General features: G+C 40.6%; 1 protein-coding gene across 5 annotated transcripts; it reads left to right on the forward strand.

Annotated features, from left to right (window-relative positions):
* Positions 1-8,819: 8,819 nt before the first annotated feature.
* On the forward strand, positions 8,820-17,000 carry LOC143133912 (uncharacterized). Of its 5 annotated transcripts, none has more exons than XM_076293869.1 (9): positions 8,820-8,926; positions 9,184-9,277; positions 9,466-9,795; positions 11,552-11,818; positions 11,965-12,072; positions 12,498-12,532; positions 12,750-12,785; positions 13,097-13,189; positions 13,507-16,998. In XM_076293869.1, exons 1-9 carry the CDS (start codon positions 8,882-8,884, stop codon positions 13,630-13,632), a joined length of 1,134 nt encoding a protein of 377 aa, XP_076149984.1. In that variant the 5' UTR covers positions 8,820-8,881; the 3' UTR covers positions 13,633-16,998. The 5 variants fall into 5 exon arrangements, with proteins under 5 accessions (XP_076149984.1, XP_076149987.1, XP_076149986.1 ...); XM_076293868.1 differs by having other exon boundaries at positions 8,821-8,926; positions 12,495-12,532; positions 13,507-16,997; XM_076293870.1 differs by having other exon boundaries at positions 8,821-8,926; positions 12,495-12,532; positions 13,097-13,183; positions 13,507-16,996.
* The last annotated feature ends 1,250 nt before the right edge of the window (positions 17,001-18,250 follow it).

The raw sequence follows: 18,250 nt of genomic DNA on the forward strand, positions 1-18,250 counted from the left end.
GCTGATAAACACAGGGTAATTATGAACAAAAACACAGTGGGACAACTTTCAGCATCTTTTCTTTTATTTACTATAATACTGTACATGTTCATTACTGTAAACATCAAACATTCTTTCACAGGATATACGGACATGCAGCTCTCCCAGAGGCATCCTGTTTGGCCAGTGAGAACTACTGTGTTAGTACAGCGGCTAAGGCCAGATTTTTACCTGAATCGTTCAGTTTTTGCAGAAAGCACGAAACTTGGTACAGGTATAGTACTACCCCTAGTGATCAAAAATTGAAATGGACCCCAACACATAGTGCCCCCTAGTGGTCCCTATCTTGACTTCAAATATGGCCACCAAAATATGCCCTTTTTTTCTACATTTATAATGCTATGCTGCTTTTAACACATAATATGACATGTCTACAGCCATCTTTCAGCATTATGAAATACATAATGAGACAATCATGCATAATTAAAATGGCAGACATGTTAGATTTTAAGGAAGTAGCCATACATTCTGACACAGTCAAAAACTGGGGTGCGTTTGGGCTATGTGTTTTGACTGTGTGACTAAACCCTGCACTTGCCTGGGCTCAATCCTTCTAATTTGCCCCCTAGAGGCTGGCATGCTAGCAAGGAGGCTAAAACCCTTGGATGCTAGCGTCTGTCAAGTCTCTTAAAGAAACATATGCTGCCTTTTGGGAAATTAGCTATTTTGTCTTCTATCCTAGAGTTAGATAAATTAGTACATACACTTAGTCATAGTTAGATAAATTAGTACATAACCCAGTCCAACACATCCTACTGTTAGCCTAATTCAATTGAGGTGGGTGGGGCCAATTAGCATATGCTAACGTTTCTTTTAAGGCTTATAGTGATTGTTTGAAAAGGTCTATTTTGTTTTATTGTAGTTTAATATTTTGCATCCCATAAAATGATTATGCCTGTCAATTAAGCTAATTTAAATATGTAATACCTTATGAGTTTAGCTCCCTCCTGACACAAGTAGGGGCCCTAATACTGATCCCTGATGCACACCTGTGGTGAGGTCATGTGCCCTTTAAGGTAGGATTTAAACCAGTCAAGGGCTTTCCTAGACATTCCAGTTCAGATAGTGTAGAAAGGAGAATGTCATGGTTAACAGTATCGAAGGCTGCAGATAAGTCTAGTAGAATGAATACTAATGACTTAGCAACTTAGATAAGGACTTAGCTATTGTCAATGCTTCGGTCACAGACAGAAAAGCAGTTTCAGTAGAATGACTCTTGAAAACAGACTGCATAGGGTCTAGCAGGTTGTTCTGATATAGTAAGTCCAAGACTTGCTTGAAGACCATTTTCTCCAAAAACTTTGACAAGAAAGGAAGAAGGGAGATCGGTCTGTAAAAACAGGAATTTTAGAGGTGGTGGCAAATGATACATTTTCCATCTTTATCCTCCTTGACTGATTTTTCACTAGTTTCACATTTGGCTGGGGTCAGTGTCACTACTGGTAGCATAAGCCAGTACCTGGAGCCTACAAACGTTGCACAGGTAGTCCAACTCCTCCAGAATGGCACACCAAAACGTTCCATTGCCAGAAGGATTGCTGTGTCTCCCAGCGCAGTCTCAAGAGCATGTAGGAGATTCCAGGAGACAGTTGCTCAAGGAGAGCTGGGCAGGATGGTAGAGGGTCCTTAACCCAGCAGCAGGACCAGTATCTGCTCCCTTGTGCAACAACAAACAGTAGGAGCCCTGCCAGAGCCCTACAAAATGACCTCCTCCAGGCCGCTGGTGTGAATGTCTCTGACCACACTGTCAGACTTCATGAAGGTGGCCTGAGGGCCCGATGGCCTCTGGAAGGACCTATGCTCACTACCCAGCACTGTGCAGCTCAATTGGCATCTACCATAGATTACAAAATTGGCAGGTTCGCCATTGACACCCTGTGCTTTTCACAAATGAGACCAGGTTCACCCTGAGCACATGTGAAGTTTAAAGATGTCTTGGAGAATGTAATGCTGCCTGCAACATCATTCAGCATGACTGGTTTGGTGGTGGGCCAGTGATGGTCTGGGGAGGGATATCCTTGGAAGGACGCACACACCTCTACGGGCAAGACAACTGCACCCTCACTGCTCTTAGGCATCAGGATGAAAACTTCAGACCCATTGTCTGACCCTGTATTGGTGCAGTGGACCCTGGGTTCCTCCTGGTGCACAACAATGGCTGGACACATGTAGCGAGAATGTGCAGGCAGTTCCTGGAGGATGAAGGCATTGATACCATTGACTGTCCCCCCCACACTCCCCTGACTTAAATCCGATTGAACACCTCTGGGACATTATATTTTGGTCCATCCAACGCCAGGTTGCACCACCGACTGTCAAGGAGCTCAGTGATGGCCATGTCAACATCTTGGAGCAGAATGCAAGCAAAATGGACTAGCTTGCCGTGTCATTTTTTCCACTTAGATTTTCGGGGGGTCTTTGAATTCAGTCCTCTGTGGATTGATCATTTTCATTCCCAAATAACGAAGTGGCATCCTTTTGTTCCTAACATATTACCCAGTCCATATCAGTTTGAATCCTACCTCACAGGATGCTCATTTAATATATCATGGCTTGGACATCTGTCCGCACCTCACCATCCCACCACAGGGGTCCCCCAGGGCTCAGTACTGGGCCCTCTTCTCTTTGCTATCCACACCACTTCTTTGGGACAGATTATACATTCGCACAGCTTCTCATACCACTGCTATGCAGATGACACATAGCTTTATCTGTTCTTTCCACCTGATGACCCCTTGGTCTCGACACGGACCTCGGATTGCCTCTCAGACATATCTTCATGGATGAAGGCACACCACCTCCAGCTAAACCTCTCAAAAAACAAACTGCTGGTCCTCCCAGCTAAACCTACTGCTCCCACCTACTCGAATGCCCTGATACAGGCATTATATGCTACCCCCCCGACCGTTGCGCTCTTCAGACAAACATCGTCTAGCTCTGCCACCGGTACGCTCAGGTCAATCCAAACTTTTTCCATCTGTTGTTCCTCTTTGGTAGAACACACTACCAGTTCCTACTAGAGCAGGGACATCCCTCTCCATCTTCAAAAAACTCCTGAAGACCCAGCTCTTCAGAGAATATCTTCTCTCGTAGCACTACTTACAACTAGCTTATTCTAGCACTTACCACCTGACTTGACTGTATAAAAACAGCACTCACTGATGCACTTATTGTATTCTACCTTTTTGAATTGTTTTAGAATTGTTGAGCAACAATTGATGCCTTGTATATTATTGAGGTTGTCATGTGATAAAATGACTGTTCAAACTTTTAAATTGTTTTTGAATGATATTTCTATCATGAATAACAATAGAGATGGTCTATATTTTCACATTTGGTATCCTCCATATTGGATTTCAAAATGGCCAACATCAAGTTTGTTTGGAAATCATGTCAATAGCTTCCTTGACCCTAACACAGGGGTCTCAAACACCCGGCCCACGGGCCAAATCCGGCCCGCGTCCTGCCCAATTCCGGCCCGCGACGTATGACAAAATAATTATGTAATCCGGCCCTGTAATCCGGCAAACAACGATACTGATTAAAATAGACGATAGATCCAGGTACGGTGACAAATCTCATTTGCAGGCCTACTCTGCTCCACTATGTGCAAGACATCCAGAGCTTGATTCAAACCCAAAATCGCTGCGCAAAGTTTTCAGGAAATACTACACGCGAGAAACACAAAGACGTGCATATGTAATGACGCGGAAGCGATGCAGGCCATAGTGTTGCAGAAATTGAAGCAGAAATTAAGCAGAAATAGGCCTACACCAAATGTTGAAAAACGTTCACGTGTGATCTTAGGTAAGCTATGTTATTCACCTATTCTAATTCTGAAGGAGAATATCCTTTTGGAGATTATGATCGATCGTCTATGACAGTGATAGTCACGGTGCGTCTGTGAATGGAGGTGCGTGTATACAACGGTGTCCACTAAGCATACCATGCTTGTTTCGACCCTCTGCCCAACATAGCTTGGAGGTTGCAGTGGTAATCGTGATGAGTGTCCGTAATGGATGTGGTACAGACAGCAGGGCTAGTAGAAATAGGGCTCTAAAGAACTACAAAGTCACCCGCAATATGATGCAAACTTCTGGGTACTGCAGATTAGTGTTAATTTTGTCACCTATTTTTAATTTAGTCTTAGTCTTAGTCTTGTGACGAAATGTCCTTTTTAGTCTTTGTCATATTTAGTCATTCAAATATCATTTTTGTTAGTCAAGTTTTAGTCGACTAAAAGTCTCGTCATTTTAGTCTAGTTTTAGTCAAAAGAAAACTAAAGGTATCTTAGTCTTAGTCAGTTTTAGTCAAAACATTTTAGTCGTTTTTTTTATAATACATTATTTCTGATTACCATTTCAGTGAAATAGTGTTTCACACATCTCAATTTTCCAATATTGTGTGTCCACAGGGCTACTCGTCTGTTATAATTACTCATTCTGATTTTTTGTCAGTCAGTATGTTTACATTCACAGGTAAGTCGACCTATAGTTATAGCTCGGCTGGGATTTGACCATAGACAGTAAAAGATTTGAATGGACCACTGTCATGATCTTCGTAGACCAGTGTTTCTCAAAGTGTGGTCCACACTGGTGGTCCGCAAGCTATCCCAAGTGGTCCGCAAGCAGACGTGGTAAAATATAATATAGATGAGTTGTTTGCAATATTGAACCAACTTGTAGGCTACTGTATGTAAATCCAAACAGTTCTGCAACACTATGTAAGATATGCCAGTTAAATCATATGAATCCTCTGACACAATAAGCAAAGTGCAAAGACAATAAGCAAGGTTGTTCAGTGAGTAGGCCTATTGTGTAGGCTAATATACTGTTGAAGTAGGTCTAATCTTTTTTTTTTTTTTAGCTAGGTGGTCCGTGCGTTTCTTTTTTATTAGTTAGTTAAGTGGTCCTTCTTCTGAAAACGTTTGAGAAACACTGTCGTAGACCCAAGTATTAATGTTTTACTCCGCCACGCTAGATGGCGATATGTGCAACACATTCCCCAAACTCTCCATCTTAACAGAGAATATGATCTTAGCTAACTTGCTAGCGAACTTTCCATATTAGCTTACTTGCTAGCAAACTTTGCATCATCAGTGTAACTAGTTAAATAGTTGACATTACTTGCTGAAAATTTTCGTATGGACATTCTGGAGGATGTTAATTTGTATATGTATGAGAGAAGCTTCAACTTCTGGGTCTGTAGCATTGTGGCATAAAGCTTAAGTAGTTAGCTTGCTAACTCTGACAGAAATCTCCGGTGTTATTGTTCCATGTAGTTTCGTGTTGCAGCCACAGGGTTGCAGCAACAGCACGTAGACTAGCCTACAGGAAAGCTGCTGCGCATGAACTCATTTGGAATATTTTGAAAACATAACAGCTAGATATTCTGTCTTCTCATTTTGTAGACGAAATGAAGAGAGATTTTATCTTAGTTTTTATTTAATGCAAAACATTTTAGTCTCGTCTTTTTTCATCAACAATAATGAATCTTAAGATAGTCTTAGTCAGTGTTTCAGGACATTAGTGCAGTCTCGTCATCGTCTCGTCTTAGTCATGAAAAAAAAGGTAGTTGACGAACATATTTCCTCTCGTCTCGTCTGACGAAATTAACACTACTGCAGATTACCCGCGATAGGAACTGTTTGACCAGAATACTTTATTGTAGGCCTATATTGTAGTAATCTATTACTAAACCACAACATCTTAGGTGTTAGTATACATCTTAGGTGTTTTCCTGTTAATTTGTTATGTGGGTAATATGAAAAAAGGAAAGTAAACCTGTCCAGTATTTACTGAAAGGTGCATAATTTGAGGTGCTTGCCATCCAGTGACAAATTAGATGGGTAAATTTACCCCCTTCATAAACTTTTGTTTTACTCAAAGATTTTTACATTTACAGTAGGACTTTATCTGTGACCACTTTCAAGCCATGGCCTTTTGAAATTTTTATATAAAAATCCAATGGTGTTGCTTTCCTAACCCTGATGCCTAGTTTGCCAGGTTTAAAAAAGTTATGAGAGGAAATATTTTTATTTGGTGTGAAACACACACACATACCTGTTTTTATGTTTTTCATTTATTTTATAATTTGTATTAATATTTATTTTATCATTATTTTATTTATAAGCTAAGGTTGCTAGCACAGGTGTCTAAAACTAGATAAAAACACTTGCACTTTCTGTTTGCAGTTTTGTGTGGTATTTGAAAAAAAGAACATTGCATTTTCAGAAATAGCCGGCCCTCCAATCAGATGACGTTGGCAGAATTGGCCCCCAGCTCATTTGAGTTTGAGACCCCTGCCCTAACAATTGAGTGTTAGAACTTAAAATACTTTTTATCTTGTTTAATTTGAAGTTGTACCAACAATTCTATTAAGAATGGTAGCCATATTTGAATTCAAAATGGCGGCCACTAGGGGGCGCTATGTGTTGGGGTCCATTTCAATTTTTGATCACTAGGGGTAGTAGTATAACTGTGCCAAGTTTCATGCTTTCTGCAAAAACTGAACAATTCCGGTGCTTATCCGCTGTACTATGTTGCTTTATGTGATAGATAGATATATAGCTAGATAGATAGCACGAGAGAGTGATTGATTGGTTGATTTTATTTTGACCACTTATATATAAAATATGAAACAGTACTCTGTGTCATACAAATAAAATACATAAATAGTCAGGGATGACACATTAAAGCCCAAAGACTTATTTCCCTTGTGGTTACTAAGGGCAGGGGGGAGGACAAGTGGCAGCAGATCACACATCGATCATTCATCATTCATTAAACAAATCCATCTGTGTTATACAACTCAAGCAATTAGTTACACCATGGTCTAGGTTGAAAAGGGAGAGCGTTTAAAAAGTGATATACTACACCTATGAAGTAGATCTAGTAAAAAAAAGTTTAATCGCCATTCCATATCAATGCTTATGAATGGTAACTATAACAACGATAGTAGGACGACGGTTGAGCCTGGAGGCAGGCTTCGCAACAATGGAATCAACTGTAAACAGCTAAAAAAACTTCGCCGAAGCAACTGTCCTCCGCTTCGCATCAGACGGTTCACGCCTCCGCGTCGTCCATTTATTTCTGATAATGGACACCTCGTCGGGCATTATCCCTTACATGTACCGCAGAGCGGTACAAAATGACTGCCGCCCAGTCCAGCACATTTTTTCCACAAAAATAAGTCACGTTTGTCAAATTGTGTTCATTTCCTACTTTGTTCCTTTTTTTGTGTTTGTAATTGAGTGTGTGCAGAGTGTGTGGTAGTTTTTGTGTATACGTGTGCTTCTGTGTGTGTTTATTGAGTGTGTGTGCCTGCATGTCAGTTTTTGTGTTTTTTTTGTGTGTGTGTACATGTTTGTGCGTGTCGTGTGTGTGCATGTATGTGTGTGTAGTGTGCTATTCAACCACTTTACCAATAACCTAGCCCATCTATTACAATAATGCATGCAGAACTGGTTCCTTCCTTCAAAATACTGTAGGGGACTAGTAAATCACCATAATTTAACGTAATTAATTCAATGTAATTTTTGTTTTCTTGTTGGTCCAATATCTACACTCCCTTTAATTGTTTTACTCCCCTTCACAACGCAGCAGGTATGTTTGTATGATTTCTTATTAACTTAATTGTCTTGAGTACTTTGCATACAGCCCAGTAGACACTGGTTGACCAAAATGAGTCTGACAAAACAGTTATATATAACCACAGGAACTCTGAGGTCAGTCATGCTGAGAACTCGGTTCCTTCTCTGCTTCTCTTTCTTTACCTGCTCATATGAACTATGGTGGCTTTTGTGGTCATGCTGCCTCTTCTAGCACTCAGTCTTCACAAAGGTGCATCACAGTCATGCAAGAGCAACACTTCTGGCATAGAATTGTAAATATCTGTGTCATTTGCTTTATTTAGTGTGTTCTGCACATTATAGTACAATTTCCAGGCAATCCAGGCAATGTCTTTTCCAGGGAAGACCTTGAATATTTAAGGAAAACAATGTCAAAATTCTGCACATGTTTAAACAGTATTTCTCCATAGAGGAAGAGTCCATGTGCTAAAATGGCCTGTCTGCAGTCCAGACCTGTCAAATTAGGTGCATCATGGAATGAAAAACATGATTAAGAAGAATGGTCTCCTCAGTTCCTAAACATTTACAGAATGTTGTTAAATGAAGGGGTGGAGCAGCACAGTGAGAAACATTGTCTGTCACAACTTATTTTGAAACATTGTTATTTTTCATTGACAATGTCTCAAGCAACTTCCCTAATTATGTTTTCTAATGGAGGGGCTTACAGGGATGGCTGACAACCATCACTCAGCCCACTTCTGTTTCTAAGATATATAAACCCTCCTTGAGATTTTTTTAAAACCTCCTTGATGGAAAAGCCTAAAGCCTGGCACTTGTGATTGTTCCCCTGGGAGGTTAACTTCACTACATCTTTTGAGTGATGGGAGTGAGCATCACATCCTTTATTCTGTTATGACTAAACCCACCATCCCATTTATTCTGATAAAAACAACTATAAGCCATTCATTCCAGTGGAGCTATGAGGGATACCAATGTGCACCAGTGTGTCAGTGCAGGACTTATACACTAGACGGCAGCATTGCATGTTGATGGAAAATGTTACTTGTGTCATCATACAGTACAGCATATGACTATGATTTCTGCCTGCAATGTGTGCTTTTGTACTAGATGGTTGCTAACTTCTGAGAATTCACTGTTCTTTTTTGTGTTTCCTTTTGGGCCAAGAATCATACCCCAGGCCACATCTCCTCATATGTACAGAGCATGCGTGTGACATGTCGTTTCACTTTATTGTTCTTGTAGTTGTACTTGATGAAAAATGTATTATACTTCTCCTTGCTGCAATCCTTCACAAAGGTAGGCTTCTGTATCTACTGCAACATCTCTGCCTAGACAGTGTGTTAAATAAAAGAAGATGTAAATAGACTGATAATTGTGTTTGTAATTAGTTTAACTCTGCTGAAGTTCTACGTTCTCCCACAATGAGGCACTTGTAGCACTCTGTTTAACATTCCGCATGCGTGTGGCATGTTATGTTTCACTTCATTGTTCTTGTGGTTGAATTGTCACTATATCTGTACTGACCTACAGTACTTTTGTCACTGCCTCATCAGTCTGTCTTTGTCATGACGGGGAGAAAGAGGCTTATTGAAGGTACTGAAATGGATGCAAAATGTATTCTACTCCTTGCTGCAATCATTCACAAAGGTAGGCTTCTGTATCTGCTGCAACATCTGTCTCGACACCATGTTAAATAAAAGAAGATCTAAATAGACATGTTTATACTGTATCATGTGCAATCTTCATAAAATTGTGTTTGTAATTAGTTTCACTCTGCTGAAGTACTCCCACAATGAGACACTTGCAGCACTCTGTTTAACATTCTGTCTCCACAGTGGCCAGTGCCCCGGAGTCTGTGTTCGCTCTAGAGGGAAACTCTGTCACCCTCACCATGAAGGGAAATTACCATCTGGATGTAGATGAAGCCCACTGGATCTTAAATAGAACATGTAATGTTGTTAAATATTATCCACATAGTGAGCTTATATCTCGCCAGCTAGTTGTCCTAGAGTCTTATAAGGGCAGAGTGGAGTTTGATAACACCACCTTCTCTCTGGAGCTGAAGAACCTGCAGAAGAATGACAGCGGACAATACCAAGGACAGATAAAGCTGAATGATACTGATGTTAATGATAATGTTGTTGAATACAGGCTCAGTATTGTCGGTAAGTTACCAGCACCATGGAAACATTTCACTAATCAAAATGAATCTTACATGCACTTCAGCTTTATTGACCAGGTTTGCGTACACAAACAAGGAATTTGACTCCGGTTAATCTTTGCTCGCAAGTACAACATTCACTTAACATATAAGGATACAAAAAACAGAACAGTAAGAATAGAATGACGGCAGTAGAATATGTTTATTTATGAGAATAAATACAGTATGTACATTTGCAAATAAATAAATAGATAGACACTATGGGTGGTATATGGTAGTGCAGTTGCCGGGGGGTGCTGTCAAGGGTGCCATGGCCGTGGACCTCTCAACAGACACAAGCAAGATGAGGTTTAAGATTAAAAATAAATATAATGCAAGGCAGTTCAGTGCAATGATCATGTATTAATAATACTATTGTAACTGTAAGGTTGAAGTACATGAGGTAGATGAGCAGAACAGTGTTGATTGACTTGTTCAGTATGAGGGTGGGGGCTGTTCAACAGAATGACTGCTTGGGGGAAGAAGCTGTCTTTGTGTCGGCTGGTTTTGGCAAACAGTGCCCTGTATCGTCTGCCATAGGGAAGGAGGTTGAACAGTTTGTGATCAGGATGTGAGGGGTCTGTAGAGATTTTAGCTGCCCTTTTCCTGATCCTGGACCGGTACAGGTCCTGGATGGAGGGAAGGTCAGCTCCATTGATCTCTCGGCCCTAATTGTCCATTGCAGTTTGGCCCTGTCCGGTTTGGTGGCTGACCCAAACCAGACAGTGATGGAGGTGCAGATGACTGACTGAATGATGGCTGAGTAGAAAGTGGTCAGCAGCTCCTTAGGCAGATTAAACTTCTTTAGTTGTCTCAGGAAGTATAACCTCTGCTGGGCATTCAGAATGGTGAGGGGGGGGGGACTTCTACTAAAGTCCACTGTCATCTCCACAGTCTTCTTGGGGTTAAGCTCCAGGAGGTTAAGACTGCACCACTGGACCAGCTGTTCCACCTCCTGCCTGTATGCAGACTCATCACCATCCTGGATCAAACCAATGACAGTGGTGTCATCTGCAAACTTCATGAGCTTTACAGATGGGCTCTTTGGGGTGCAGTCATTAGTATAGAGGGAGAAGAGCAGTGGGGAAAGGACAAACCCCTGTGGGGTGCCTGTACTGATGGACCGGGTTTGTGATAAGATGCTCCCCAGTCTGACATGCCTGCTGCCTGTCAGTCAGAAAGCTGATGATCCACAGACAGGTAGAGGCAGGCACTGAGAACTGGGTGAGCTTCTGATGTAGAAGTTCAGGCATGATGGTGTTGAATGCCGAGCTGAAGTCCACAAACAGGATTCTGGCATATGTCCCTGGGGAGTTGAGGTGGTGCAGGATGAATTGCAGTCCCATATTGACAGCATCATCCGCCGACCTGTTTGCAGTACAGTGTTCCTGATATGTCCTTCAGATGGCTCAACACCAGTCTTTCAAAAGATTTCATGACCAGAGCTCCCCAGAGTCGCGATATATTTATACTTTACTTTGCCTGTTCTCGTGGCTTGTTCCCCCTGTATATAATGAAAATGCATTTGTTGTGGAGGGAAAGGATTAACAACAGGCAAAAATCTCCAAAGAGCTATATCTATTGACAAGGTAATGTTTATGAAGTTGCATGGCTGGTTCTCTCATTAGCGACTCGCTATGCTGTATGGCTATGCTAGGTGAACGAAAGGTGAAAATCTTGCATAGTGTACCTGTACACCTGTGTGTGTATGTGTATTGCAGAACAAGTATCTGCCCCCAACTTGACAGTGGAGCGTGTCCTGTCCAGTGGTGACCTCTGTAACATGACGGTGACCTGTAGAGCTGGTGACCTCTCTCTGACCTCCACCTGTAACAGCAGCACCTGCACACAGGCGGAACAGAGTATGGTTCCTGAGTACGGGTCCTCAAACCTGGCCATCTTTATTAGAGATGGTGTCTTTATTTGCAACCATAGCAACCCACTCAACTGGAGTAATGCCACAGTAACACTGTGCCAACATACACCACGTAAGAAACAATTCAGAATCAGTTTAACATTTCTGATAGCTGGCAAGAAACACATACACACACACACACACACACACACACAAATACAGACTTTACATGTGTTAGTGTGCATCATGATGACAACAGCACGTATACTTTATATGCAGCGTCCTTGGAATGTAAATGGGAACTTATTATTATCGCTGGAGGACTAGCACTAGGAGGACTATTCATTTGTGGAGTTTTGTATTTCCGCATGCATGTGACAAATAAAGGTACAGTAGAATAAAGTTTAAATGTTGACCATCTGTAATTTTGTAGTCGGTAATCTTACCTCAACTGACCCAGACCCTAACTTAAAGGGAAAAGATGGCATTACTAATGATGATTCATATAGTTAGTAATTTGAGTAATTTCAGAAAACAATATTTTCAAAAATATCATTCAAACATTAAAATGTTACAATAACACAGCTTGTGTATAGACATACAGCTCATATAGTTAAAAAAGTAAATGATTGATGATCACTTTCACACACACACAAACCGTTTCTATTATAAAACCACACACAGTTTCCAGAATGTCACAAGTACAATGTATTTTGAGAGGCCTGCTCTACTGTGGTAAATGCTTATGTTCACTAATATGTTGTGGTGGGGTGTGCATGTATTCGCTAACACTGTGCATCATTTTGCAGCAGGCAATTTATCTTCACACATTTATCAGTCAGTGGAGGTAGGTTTGTCTTAGTCACTAAATTTCAAATGTGTATTTTCAAACAATGCTCAGTTATTCCCTACACATGTAATTGTTTGGAGTTGCCCCCATTCATATGCATTTGTTTTTTCTTTGTGCTTTACTATAACTTTTGGTTGGCATAACTGTTTTACTGTAACTGAATCATTTGGCCTACACTTGATTGAGTCTGTTTTGTCTTTTGTGTCCCTCTGAGAACCTGGAGAAGAATCAGACTGTTGTTTCTGCAAAGGTGAGCCTCTGTCTGTGTTCAACTACATCTCCCTCACACATAATATATTCTCTACAAAACATTAGATTACTGAAAATGATAATGATTAAAAAAAGATTAGCTACTTTTCCCTCTCATATTAAATGTAAACCCGACATATATCCTATAGGGAAACCTCTACCAGACATGGGTCTAGGCTGCAAAGCCAGCTGACTTGTGAAACTGGTTTTGGCCATCTCTGCTCAGTCCTAGTTCACTGAGAATGTGAAAGTTCAAGACACCACTAGTTGCTGTTCCTCTGGTTCATTTACACTTCTTCCTTTTCTCTACAGGCTCTGAGTCCGTCATTAGATGTGAAGAGACAGAGTCCCACCCAGGCTCAGTGTTCCTCATCCCATGCTGAGATAGGCCCCTCACAGGTTAATGTAAATCAAAATTAGTTCTTGACTAATAGCAAATGCCCAGTAGTCCAGGAATTGGTCATGTTTAGCATTTTTGTTATGATTCTGGTGAATTTATTTTTATGTCTAAAATTGTGGAATGGGAACTAACTATGCAGTGCCTCTGTAAAGTTAGGAAGGGGTGTATTTAAAATTGTGGGTGTTATTATTAATGTAAACAATCCCCAATGAAACTGGTCTAGTTCCCTTTTGCCAGCTTGCTTTTAGAGTTTCTTATTAGGTACTATATGCTGTGCTGTCATAGTCTTGATAGCCCATATTGCTGATTTTGTTCCTGCTAGAATGCACTGTGGCTCAACTCAGTTGAAAGTCTTCCCAGCATCTACCACCAGATCCAGCCCCACACCAGCCCCAACACAGACCTATCGACGACACAGACAGCGCACGTCTACTCCTCTGTGCCATAGGTGCACTCTTACTCAGACCTGTGCCCAATATTTCAAACTTGCAAGTTATTATTTTTTTGCATCTTTCATCTTACAACACCTTGAAAACTGTATCAAGACATACAAAGGATAAACATTTGCATAAAACAAAGCATGTTTATTTATGCAGATTCAAATGACCTCATTACTTGAATAAATATCAAAGGTGACAAACTTAAAACAACACCGAAGATTATTTTGTACCTTAAAGTAATGTTTTCAAAATCATTTCAGTGGTTCATCAACTTGTAACAGGGTGAACGCCACTTCTGCATTCGCTTTACGGCCCTCTTTAGGCTATAACAGCGCTATAGAAGTTTGCCAGATTGGGTAGCGGATCTGTAGTTCGAAAGAGACATAAGAAACTTCAGAGAAAACCAGCCATGCAACTTTCAAGAGCGGCGCCTTCACCTCCACAACAAAAGCATTTGCATTGTGTACAGGGGGGGTAAGTTTTGACAATTTACAATAGCAGAGTAACATATAAATACATCACGACTCTAGAGGAAGCTCTACACTTGCCAAGAATACCTAAACCTGCATAGTATACCTTTAACTAAACTAAATTACACAGCAATATAGACCCCTGGTACAATTAGCAGTGTATGCTATTCGTACCCTGGTGCAATAAGAAGTGAATTCTATTCGTACCCCGGTGCACACAGCAATGTGTCCTATTAGTACCCCGTCTGGTACAAATATCAATGTATGCTATTCGTACCCCGGTGCACACAGCAATGTGTTCTATTAGTACCCCGTCTGGTACAAATATCAGTGTATGCTATGTGCACCCCTGTGCATTTATTCTGGCATATTGATCACACAATGTAATAATAATTTAAAAAAAAAGCAACATGTTTTTTTGTTGTTACGTAACAGGGTGTGAATAGCTCAGCTGTGTAATAGACACTCTGAATAAGGTATGCTGTTTGCATCAATGTGCAGTTAGAAGTGGATGCTATTCGTACCCTGGTGTTTATAGTATTGCATGCTATTTACACCCTGGTGCATGAACTAGCTAATTGTTGCAATCAAAACTTCCGTTTGAGAACCGATTTCTTGTTCAAATTGTGCGCCTTCTCTCCAGAGACGTTGGTACACATGCACACTCACTCTGCCAAAATGCATCACACGGGCTTGAACGTCATATTCACGAAATTTCTGTTAACTAACAAACTGATGGTTGTATGTGTTCACTGAACCAAGATTATGAAAATAAAACACAACTTTTCAATCTAAAACTTAATCTGAACAGATATTAGTGCCGAAACGTTTCAGAATTCTTCATTTTCTGCTGACAAAAAACGAATGTCTGCCATGTTTTTTGTGCACGTGAGCAACGTCTTTTTGTTGTTATGTCACAGGGTGTGAATAGCTCAGCTGTGTGGCCAAGGCTATTCATACCAGGGTGTAAATAGACACTCCGTACATTTATACAAGTTACTAGTTCTCATGGGGCAATGAAAAAATGACCTTGCTTTGTGGCGCTCAACAAGGAATGCTAAATGTGAGTGCAATTTTTTCTACTGAGTAAGCTTAAAGTTTGTATAGTAGACTGGTGCCAAAATTGAAAAATGTGCTTATTTAGGAAGCCCGAGGCATTTTTGAGACAGTTGACAACCAGTCTTATTTTGTCAATTTGGGTGTGCTGAATTTAAATCTGAGCTCTATCTGACCTCTGGAGACCTCTAGAGGTCATTGAACTTCGGGGCTGTAAGCGTCCCAGCTGAACCCAGTTTCTCAGCTTTATAAGCAATGAAATGTACTAAAATTATGAATTAACAAATGGACTTGTTTGGTAAAATTTGGGGTGCTGAATTCACTTTTTCATTTGCAAATTAAACTTTGCCTATAGGCCTATGCATTTAACTTCATTTTTTTATTATTTTATTTTATTGTCCCAAAGGGAATATGAACAGACAAAAAACAACTGCCAGTCCATGTGCATTTCACATTTTTTTTCCAAAATGGCCACCATAAGAATGGCTAGGCTGCAGGGTTGGGTCAGATTACTTTGAAATGTAATCCATTACTGAATACAAATTACATGGCAATTTTTGTAATCAGTAACGTAATCAGGATTACCAAAAACATGTAACGTAATCTGATTACTTTAGGATTACTTTTAGATTACTTCAATAAATATGTCCCTTAAGTAAAAGACACCACCACTGAATTGATGAAAGAATTCTCATTCAGTTTTTCTGTTTATTATTTCATTACATCTAAGAAATCTCTTTGCTCTGAGTAAAGCATTCCTGTGTGAATTAGCTGATCTTTTCCTCTAAAAATCTTAATGTAGCCCTTGTCACCAGGTCCCATTGTCTGAAAAACACCCAAAACTAATACATTTCTATAGCTATTCTCCACTTTGGGGGTGGTATTTTGGTGGTTGAAATTTTCCCCATCCCAAAATTGATCACTTAGTCATCATGGATGTGATCATGGATCACTATTCTCCAAACATGCACAACTCATCACAACTCATTTTTTGACCCAGGGACATGGCCTGAGATTGAATGACACCATGTCCATTTCAATTGTGGGGGTGAGAAAATTATTCCTTTGGGATGTTTTTCAACCAGGGGGACCTGGTGACTTTCTCAAAGTAAACGGTGACACTAAAACAAGAGGCTACATTAAGATTAGGAGGAAAAGATCAGGCAATGTGCCGAGAGACCTGCCCCAATAGTAAATAAGTTAGTAAGTAAGTATAGATACTCTTGATCCCTTGAGGGAAATTTGGTCTTCCAATCCGCGAATTAGTGAAGCACACACCAACCCAGAGCAGTGAGCTGTCTGCTACAACGGCGCTCGGGGATCAATGAGGGGTTAGGTGCCTTACTCAATGGCCACAGCCGTGGATGTGGGCATGGGAGAGCAGTGCTCAACCACTTCCCCCGCCCACATTTTTTCTACTGGTCGGGGATCGAACCAGCAAGCCCGAAGCTTGTCGAATTAAAAGATAACTAGGCTATCATTAAAAAGTTGCATTGCTTGCATGATAAAATGTAATCAGGTAATCCCCAACAATGTAACTGTAATCTGATTACACAATTTTTTATTGTAATCTGGGCTGATTATAGTTACTTGATTTTTGTAATCTGATTACGTAATCCAGATTACATGTAATCCGTTACTACCCAACCCTGCTAGGCTGTGACATTAGTGTGCTTAGTCTGCTTTGTTTTGGCAAACATCAGCAGAAGTGTGGCTGTGTGTAGAAGTGTGGCAGAAGTGCACTGCAGCTTGTATTTTCTGCAGTTGCAGTTCTTCCTTTTACACTGTGTAGTACAACAGCATGTAACAAGATTTATAACAGCCTGAGGCACAGAAGGAAGGTAAGTGAGAACTGGCAAAAGAGCCTCTTTCTCAATTCGCCAACCCATAGTTTCCGATGGAGGCAGTGCAGGTCTTTGTTGATTTGTTTGGAGCCATACAGCTGCTTGGTAGTGTGCCCTCTTGATATGAGCTTGAGGCTAGACATGAAGAGGCAGACACCAGGATGGTGCTCCATTGCACCAAGAGCCAGGCCTCTGCCATTGTTGTGTCTTCAAGAGACACAGAGGTCTTGGTTCTCCTTTTGGTCCATTTTGCCAGCATCAACTGTGATAGTATGGATGAAGGCAGGCACCTCGAATAAGCAGAAATTCATCCCAATTCACGCAGTTGCCGCAAAGCTTGGAGATGCTCTGCTCGTTACCCTGCCTGCCTTTCATGCTATCACAGGATGCGATACTACTTCTTTCTTGGCAGGACACTCAAAAAAATCCTGTTTCAAAGTTTTCATTGAGCACCATAGCCTTCTGAAAGAACTTGGCAAAGGTGACCTAAGCAGTACCACCTGTGCTGATGTGGAAGCCTTCATTTGCAAGGTTTTCAAAGCTGGCTCATGCACGTCATCAAACCGTGCCAGGGCCTCTCTATTTGCTCAGGCTGTTCCTTTGGAGAGATAGACCCCAAGCCATGATGCATTATCATTCCATATCAAGAGGGCACACTACCAAGCAGCTGTATGGCTCCAAGCACAACATTATACATATAGTACAACATTCGGTAACACTTTATAATAAGGGTACATACATTATCATGAATTCATGCATAAATTAATTCATGATTTTTTTATTACTTCATTCCTTAATATCTCATGAATCATCAGGAATTGACATGAGTTCATAGTCTGTCATTCGTGACCTCATACATGAACAACACATCACCTAAAGTATTGGGTACGGTGGACACATCATTATGAATTATGATTTATTAAGTATGATCATGATTATTTATTTTTCTGCCAAAAATGTGGTCATCACTGCTCAGATTCTGATTTGAACACAACTTTCCAGTTTTCTGAATACATGTCATTATTCACTACTTTAGTTGAGGGGTCACAGGTATGATGAACTCATGAGGAATTAACCTTAAATTCATGTAATCATGATGACCATGTTTAAGAAATCATAAATCATAATGATGTACCCATCGTACCTAATGCCTCAGTTGATGTGTTGTTCATGCATGAGGTCATGAATGAGAGACTATGAACTCATGTCAACAATTTCTGAAGTAATGCAGAAGTCATTAATTAATTCATGCATGA

Source organism: Alosa pseudoharengus, unplaced genomic scaffold (assembly GCF_046254945.1).
Source record: "Alosa pseudoharengus isolate Yale_2024_CS ecotype anadromous, Long Island Sound unplaced genomic scaffold, YU_APseudo_1.1 YU_APseudo_1.1_scf_2, whole genome shotgun sequence".
NCBI lineage: Eukaryota > Metazoa > Chordata > Actinopteri > Clupeiformes > Clupeidae > Alosa > Alosa pseudoharengus.

Coding starts and splice junctions, on each gene's coding strand:
- LOC143133912 (XM_076293868.1), top strand. CDS start 8,882: ATGAAAAATGTATTATACTTCTCCTTGCTGCAATCCTTCACAAAG. Junction 8,927..9,183: donor TGCTGCAATCCTTCACAAAG/GTAGGCTTCTGT, acceptor CTGCCTCATCAG/TCTGTCTTTGTCATGACGGG. Junction 12,533..12,749: donor ACATTTATCAGTCAGTGGAG/GTAGGTTTGTCT, acceptor TGTCCCTCTGAG/AACCTGGAGAAGAATCAGAC.